Below are 8,911 nucleotides of genomic sequence, written 5' to 3' on the forward strand. Positions count from 1 at the left end.
AATCAGAAAATAAATTTATCCAAAAAAAATATGGATAAAATTATGTATCTGGCATTTGCTTTGAAATAACAGGAAAGGTGAAAGACTAGTGAAGAGATTAAGAAAAGGTGGCTCTGCCTTTACAACTGTTCAAGCCACATGATTAGATGATAAGCACAATATGGGGGTTTACTTCACTATTGTATTTTTGTATATGTTTTCAATTTTCAATAAAAAGTTAAAAAATGTTTTAAAAGCAATTTAAAGTTTCTTTTTTCTCATTCTTGGTTCTCATTTCTTCTAACCCTTTGAAAACACAGCCTCTGGCCCCATGCAAAAGAAAATAAAAGCTCTCTCTTCTCTGAAATGAAATCCTCTGGTGTACATAAACAGAATTTTTTAAGTTCTCTGATGTACTATCTTAACCCTTAAAAGTTTTCAATTCTTGTTTCAATGTTTTTTCTTTTCTAGTTTTACTCATCTTGCAAGTGCCGGTAACGTGAAATCTTCTGAACATTAAGGTATATATATTTTAAAAACTAACTATGCTCCAGTCATCTACAGAGATGTCATCATTCAACTGAAACTCTCCTCTTTTTGGAGGGAAACTGATCCTAGGATGATTTTCAACTATCAGAGAACAAATCCTTCCCTAGGAGACAAGAGGTTGATTATATTAACAGTGTGAATTCATGAATAAATTTATGAAGAGGCCCATTTGAAATCTCAAGTCATTCAATAAGCAGATTTCCATTTTTCATTTACTTAAAAATTGTTTATTACTAATCCAAAAATTGTGATAATTTAAAACTTAAAATTATAGACATTTTCTGGACATAAATACATTAAATGTTTCATCTGGGAATTGAGTTTGACATCAAAAAATTAAATACTGCTGGAACTTGTACCTTCTAAAAGATGGAAAACATCTAACCTACTGTTTGTACTTAAAACTAAGACCTAAATATCAAACTCTGAAATAAACCATCACTGGTCACATCTGATACAACTGTTTAACTGCTCCCCACCAATTCTGTCCTACTGGTTTCCCCTTCTGTGCCTTTCCTTTTTTCTATGCCTTAGACAATGCTAAATCTAGCGTGCAGCACTTCCTCCTCGATACATCTTTATTCCTCATTTTTAATTTGTACTATTTGCACCATTCTATAATTCATCACTTTGCATTACACAGACACAGCCTTTGGTCGTGCTGCAAGGCTTGTGAGATCTTAGCTCCCTGGCCAGGTATAGAACCAGTGGCCCTTGTAGTGCAAACTTGGAGTCCTAGCCACTAGACTGTCAGGGAATTCTCCCAGACACAGCCTTTGGATGTTAATCATTCACTGACACCTTTTAGTCTGATCCATAAGTAACATCTAATCACCACCAATCAGAAACAAGTGGTAAACAAGGATTTATCAAATATGAGACTTCTTAAAAAATATGCAGAAAAATAGAAAGTATATTCTGTATACCAACTCTCAGTCTTTAACTATGGTGGTAAATTATTTTACTGAACACTACAAACAACAGTTCCTAAAAGATTAATTCCCAACTAGTATCAATTAAATTCTTACCTAATTCTACAGGAAGAAAAATTTTGAAATCTTTAAACAACTTTTTTCCTTTTTCCTTTGACTAACAACATTCATACTGCATGTCTACAAAACTGAAATAACAACTATCCTGGACACAGGAAAGTAAAAATCTCAGAAGATACAGAGAAATAAAATCATTATTCCAGCCATTCTGCAAGCAAAGAATTAGGGAGAAAACTTTTTCAGCCTTGTGATGCCCCTGAAAATCCATTCAAGGGATAGTGGCCAAATAAGCCAATACATGGAATTTTTGGATAATCCATCTTTTTTCCTTTCCAGACAGAACACCGTGGTTCCCTCACGGGCCAAAATCAGCAGTATCTGAAGAACTGCTGGCTGGCTAGATTACCCACATTAATAACTTTATACACTTGACACGACATGCAAAAAGGGATTGCATTTGATTTGAATATATCTAGTTCTTTTTATATTTCAATACTGGGAAGCTTATAAGCCACAGTGACCTAGGATAAAAAAATAATAATTGGGTTGGTTAAATAGGATGTTATGGGTTGATCCTAACAAATATTTGAAAGGAATATGACAACGAGAGAGAAAAAAAAGATTGGTTTGGATCAATGAAGGGAAATAATAACCTATGGGAAAAAACTATATTGGAAGGTAGAACAATAACTTAATTCAGCTTGAATACTGAAGTATTATTTATCTCACAAGACTCAATTACAAAGTACTGATGCAGCCATATTTTAACAATAAATTACCAGATACAACAAAGAAACGTCTTTACCAGAAGCATTATTTAGGATGAAAAGATTATAATTTTTATATAAAAAAGCAACGTGATGGACAACTTTAAGACAAAAATTAAACTATTACATACTTTTAAAAGTTGGTCCAGGGAGTTCCAGGTGGTCCAGTAGTTAGAACTTGTGCTTTCACTGCCATGGCCTGAGTTCAATTCCTAGTGAGGGAATTACGATCCCGCAAGGCACTCAGCACAGCCCAAAAAACCAAGACTGCTCCAGTGAGATTCAAATTCAAGACTTCCTCTCAACTACTTTAGCATCCTAAAAGGTTACCCTTACTCCCTCTAGATCATCCTTTACCACAATCAATGACTTTAAGTCACAGAAGTAATGTTACCTCAGAGAATGAAGAGGGTGCTTTATCCTGGAGATACTGGAAGGCCAAAGTCAAGCCTAGCCAAATATCCTAATTTGATGTTAATATGTCTCAGGAGGTTCCCAAAATATAAACTCAGGAAGGTCCCAAAATTTAAGTCCTTCCCAATTATCTTAGCCAAACAGAAGTATTCAAACCTACCAAACTGTTCAAAGGTCAGTGTTTAAGTGCCCCCTTTCTGTGATAGTCTTAATACTTCCAGTATAATCTCTCAGTAAGTGTTGATTAAAATATTCAGCATTCATACATCAGGAATGGTGGATACCAAAGGACAGTTTCTGTATACAACTGTAAGTGGAAGAAAAAACCTTAACACTGTAAAATATTATAAGTAATAAAGATTAGGAGTGCTGTAACAGAAGCACACGCAAGTCAAATACACAAACAAAAATCCAAGAAAGTTATTCTGATCCAGTTTATCGGAGATGGCTTAAGAAGTAAAAACAGAGATCGACTCTGAAGAACTAGTACTCTCCAGGAAAATGTCATGAGGAAGGAACAAGAAACTGTAACATTCATCATACTGTCTTACACTGCAGTAAGTGATTGGACAGTGTCTTGTATACAGATAGTGTTCACACCTGAAACTGAACGCTCCAATACTTTAGGCCTCAGCTAACTCATGAGTATAATCCCATATAAAACCAATTCCGGTAAATGAATTGCAATCTTCTATAGACTAAAACTTTCAACTGTGCTTCTAAAACACAGGTAAACTAATCATAACTTTGATTTTCCTATCCAAAAGTTATCTTATCATAAAGATACCGATAAAGTAATCAAGGCCACAAAATGCCCCAAATGAATAATCTACAAGATAAACAAGAATAGCCAACATCTTTATGTTTTCTAATTATTTTACAAAAGTAGTAGTCTAAAGACAGAAGTGCCCCCAAAACACTTTGGTATTAAAACAGTGTTTCAATCCCAAATACCTAACAAGAACAGTAAAAATATAAAACTCACTGCCACTTCATTAGTCTGTTTCCTAAGTTGCAGAAAACTGGACTCAATTCCCAGGGGTGACACAATCATTAACAGCCCCAACCAACATTTTTCAGATGCATCTCCTTTCTTCCTCCTTGAACTCTCTTTTCCTGCCACAACTAACCAAACATATCTCTCACGAGTCACTAACTAGGTACAAGACGTCGTCTCAGGTTCAAATGTCCTCCCCTAATTTAAAACCGATTGATCCTTTTAGACCAGGGATACGTCATCTCCTCTATGAAATAGCCCTAAGCATAAATTAATGACTCCGTTACCCAGGTTCCCAAAATACACTGCTTATATTTGTTTAAGCATTCAACTGCCTCGTAAAGAATGAAAATAGATACCTGTTTCCCCACTAGACTATAAAACTTGATGACTTTAGTCTTTATTACCTCCCACAAACACCAAGCCACGAACCCAAAAACGACGTGTGACATAAAAGTGAAAAAACGACGTGTGAAATAAAACTAACTCTTCGAAGTAGTGTTTGATTGAAATTTCAGATTTCAAGTCAGAAATCAAGGAATGCAGTTCCAACTTCCCATACACCTCGTCTTTTCGCAAAAGTGACCCTGCTGCTGCTAAGCCGCTTCAATCGTGTCCGACTCTGTGCGACCCCATAGACGGCAGCCCACCAGGCTCCGCCGTCCCTGGGATTCTCCAGGCAAGAACACTGGAGTGGTTTGCCATTTCCTTCTCCAATGCATGAAAGTGAAAGGGAAGTCGCTCATTCGTGTCCGACTCTTAGCGACCCCATGGACTGCAACCTACCAGGCTCCTCCGTCCACGGCATTTTCCAGGCAAGAGTACTGGAGTGGGGTGCCACTGCCTTCTCCGCAAAAGTGCCCCTACTTCCTGTCATTTCTGAATACTCCCTGAAGGGGGACTGCTACAGCCTATTTCTAATATTTTCCTAATTTCGCATACTCTGTATTTCACAAAACGACCAACTTGTTCAAGAGCTGTGGCCATTATTAATGTGCCTTTCCCGGTTCCATCAAAAATCAGTCTCAAAAGAAAAAAGGCCCCTATTATACTACAAGTAATCAAGGACGGAGAAAACTACCAGATTGTATTTCCAAATCATTCCGAATAACAGCCAAACAAAAAAACCAAGGTATGTATCTTAGACGCCTGAAGACATACAAATTAACCAAGCTTAAAGAGTAACGAGCCTCAGTTTGACTAAACTCGATTGAGTGCAGCCCGGAAAGCGGCTGCCGTATTTCAGTGCTTTTCTGACCCTCCCCTGCACAAACTATGCCAACGACAGTTCCGAGAGGTGAGAGGGACTTTGTTCCCACGCCCTTTTCCCCGCTCCTTTACCCAGGGATTATCCTTAGAGAGCTGTTTAAACGAGGCCCCAATCAGAGAAGAAAAGCAATGTTGAAGTAACAGTACCCAAACACGGAACAAAGCGCCTGTCGGGGTGTACGAGTAGGACGCCATTACGCGGGGCAGTGGCCTGCGCCTCTGGCGCCGAGCAGACAACCCGGGGCCCGAAGAGCGAGTTCGGACCCCCAGAAAAGAAACCACAGGAAGAGGCAGAAACCTAGGAAGACAAAGTCTTAGCAGGTTGGCAGCGGAGAATCTACGTAACAAGGGGAAAACCGCTTACCTTCGTGAGTCTTGGCGATCTTCGCCATTTTGTCCACTCGAACACACAGACGGAACTGGCGCTCCCAAGAACTTCCGCTCGTCGCCGCTGCCACGGAGAAAAATAGCTGGGAGCCGCTCTCTGCGCAAGCGCCAAGCGGGAGCGCGCTCGGTCGGTGACACGTGACAGAGCAGCCACCTAGATAGAACAGAGAGGTGCATTGTGGGTGGAGGGAGGAGTCAGGGTTGCTCCCGGAGACGGTTTCCGTGGTAAACCCGACAAGGACTACGTGGGCCTTAGCGCCCTGTAGCTAGTAACTCCGCCGTGGAGGAAAGTGGATTCCACCAGGGCGGTTAAAAACAGTCGCTGAAAGAAACACTAAGGTTTCAGGACTGGAAGAAGCCTCAGACCTTCAGTCCCCTTTCTCCAAATTCACCAGACGGCGTTTTGAGGCCAAAAACTTTCCTCAGCATGTCTCAGCTGTTGTAGTGCTTAGTTATGTTAACAGTTACAACGGTCTCATCCCTCACTCAGTAATTCAAGGTCGTTCTCTTTTTAAGTAATTACTTACCATTTGATTAGGAGTTTTGTCTACAATATACATTCCCAATCGCTATTGAAATTCACATAAAGAGAGTAACTTGTTGGTAATCCCATAACTCCCACAAAGTGGATAAATTGTTGCTAATCTCATTTAAGAAATGACGGAAAAAAGATAGGACAGGGTTATATATGAGATTGTACAAGGTCACACGGTTATTAAGTTACACAGCAGGAACTCTGACGCTCTTCTGAGTTCTTAGAAAAGTCCCGATTGTCGTCAGCACTAACACTAATGAAATGCTTCTGATAATCCTAAATGTCATTCCTAAATCAGTATTTTTTTTCTCCTAAACATCAGCTATACAAGCATAACCTGTCACACTGGCTTTGGACTCTGAAGAACATAAGAATTTAATAGGGAAATTGGTACTGGAAGCAGCCTAGTAGGGCAGGTGTGACAGACTCAGAATACAAATACTTAGTAGAAATTTACGTAATAAAAAAGTAAGGTGGTTTTTTTTTTTTTTTTTGGCTGGGGATTGAACCTGGGCCCCTTGCATTGGGGGCACAGAATTTTAGCCACTGGACCACTGGGGAGGTCCCCCAAAGTGACATTTTAATAGCATCAATGAAAAAATCAATTTGATGGGTTAAAGTTTTCAGTTTAATTTAGGTTAAACAATAGCTGGAGGAGGAAAGGGATGAAATAAGAGAAGAACATGTAGATTATTAAGTAAATTGTTGATAAATTCTAGTTCTTGGATTGGCAGAGGGTCCATAGGTATTCCTTAAATGGCTTATAACCTACACATAGATTACATATGTTCTTTTATATATAAAAAATAGCATATTTTAAAGTAAAAGAATGAGAAATAATGAATTAAAGAAAGGTGTTGTTATGTCCATCAATAACCAATAAACTAAAAGAATTCACCCATATTGACAAAAATAATAGCAAGGATGTTGCATTTCTTGATTTATAATTTTTTAAAAGATAAACTCATTTATACAAGACAGTCACTGTCATGTAAAAAATATAAGAAAAGGAACTTTACCAAAATGTTAAGTGCGAATGTTTGTTAATGATAGAATTGAGTGGTTTTTTTCTTTATATTAATAATTTTTAGTATTTTCCAGATACTCTGCTATGAGCATATATTATTTTTATCAACAGGAAAAAAATGAAAAGCATTTGTAAAGTAGGCATCACATGTCCTCTGTCTTTCCCAAGATATAAGTTGTGCCTGCTGGCCACTTTGTATTATGTTCATATTTCTCTAGGTTCCTAGGTATTAAAAGTTACTTTTGTAGGGCAAGGGCATGTGTTGGGAAGTGAGATATGAGAGACTTGGTCAAAGATCATTGGAGACTCCCTTCTCCTAATCTTCCAAAACTGAATTGTCTTTTATAAAACAATAACTTGAATTTTTAGACAGTAAGAAATAAAGAGTTTTTTAAAATAACTTGTTTAGTTGCTAAGTCGTGTTTGACTTTTTAGCAACCCCAAGGACTATAACCTGCCAGGCTCCTCTGTCCATGGGATATCCCAGGCAAGAATACTGGAGTGGGTTGCTATTCCCTTGTCCAGGGGATCTTCCAGACCCAGGGGATGGAACCCGCATCTTCTGCATTGGCAGGTGGATTCTTTACCACTTAGCCACCAGCTAAGCCACCCTTTACTTTCCATTTCCAATATTAATAAATATTAATCACATATTAGTTAAAATGGATTTCCTATACATTTTTTATTTCAAAAGTCAGGAGTTGCGGAGGGGGAGGGGGCTTCCCTGGTGGCTCAGTTGTAAAGAATCCACTTGCCAATGCAGGAGACAAGGGTTCAATCCCTGATCTGGGAAGATCCGACATGCCACAAAGTAACTAAGCCCCTGCACCACAACTATTGAGCCTGTGCTCCAGAGCCCCGGAGCTGCAACTACTGCGCCCACTTGCTGCAACTACTGAAGCCCATGCACCACAAGAGAAACCACTGCAATGAGAAGCCCATGCACCACAACAAAGAGTAGCCCCCACTCGCCACAACTAAAGAAAAACCCAGGCAGCAGACTCAGAACAGCCGAAAATTATAAATAAAGTTATTATTTTTTGAATCAGGGCTTTTCTGCCCCTTCCTGCCTATTTATAACCCAAATCATTGAGAGTGATGACATCCAATTAGAAGGAAAATCTATTCCTTATCAGTCTTAAAATATATATATATTACAAAGTTGCAATTATACATGATTTTTCTAGACAAAAGTTAAAGTTGCTCAATCATGTCTGACTCTTTGTGACCCCATGGACTATACAGTCCATGGAATTTTCTAGGCCAGAATACTGGAGTGGGTAGTCTTTCCCTTCTCTAAGGGATCTTCCCAACCTAGGGATCAAACCCAGGTCTCTCACATTGCAGGCAGATTCTTTACCAGCTGAGCCACCAGGGAAGCCCAAGAATACTGAAGTGGGTAGCCTATCCCTTTTCCAGTGGATCTTGCTGACCCAGGAATCAAACCGGGGTCTCCTGCATTGCAGGCAGATTCTTTACCAACTGAGCCATCAGGGAAGCCCTTCTAGACAAAGAATAAGAAATAATTTTTCAATGCTAGCTGTAACTGCACAAATTACCATAGGAGATAAAGCTATAAAGGCCTTGAAGCTCCATGCTGCTTGAAAAGCAGTGACAATTTATCAAGCCCATCTTTTCAGAGGTAAAGGGACTGTCACAGGACAAAGTGACCACAATCCTAATGTGTAATGTTGAGCTTTCCAGAAGTCTCCTAAATCAAAGGTACATCAGCCTCTAGGTACCCCAGGCAAAAAATCTACTTTTATCTGCCTTTCAGTTATGCCTAAACTTCCAAAACCAGACAGCTTTATTCCTGAAAATCTGGGCATTACTCAGTTAAATAACAGATGACCCCAAGATGATGTTCTGAATATGTTGGTCAATGTGTCTGTCATGCCTGACTTTCCCTTCTAGCTTCCACTGACCTGACCAAACTCTCTGTTCAGGGGAACAGCACTGGGTTGTTCTGGAAGAGACAAGTACCTGGCTACCTGG

The 8,911-nt window shown here is 39.2% G+C and overlaps 1 protein-coding gene across 1 annotated transcript in view; it reads right to left on the reverse strand.

Moving 5' to 3' along the window:
• The window catches only part of SF3B1 (splicing factor 3b subunit 1), a 37,390-nt gene extending 31,977 nt beyond the window's left edge, over positions 1-5,413 (reverse strand). The window contains exon 1 of the mRNA XM_052661448.1: positions 5,332-5,413. Coding sequence (XP_052517408.1) covers positions 5,332-5,359 — 28 coding nt within the window. The 5' untranslated portion in view covers positions 5,360-5,413. The remainder of the gene's footprint in view (positions 1-5,331) is intronic.
• Positions 5,414-8,911: the final 3,498 nt, after the last annotated feature.

This window comes from Budorcas taxicolor, chromosome 2 (assembly GCF_023091745.1).
Source record: "Budorcas taxicolor isolate Tak-1 chromosome 2, Takin1.1, whole genome shotgun sequence".
In the NCBI taxonomy this organism is placed as follows: Eukaryota; Metazoa; Chordata; class Mammalia; order Artiodactyla; family Bovidae; genus Budorcas; species Budorcas taxicolor.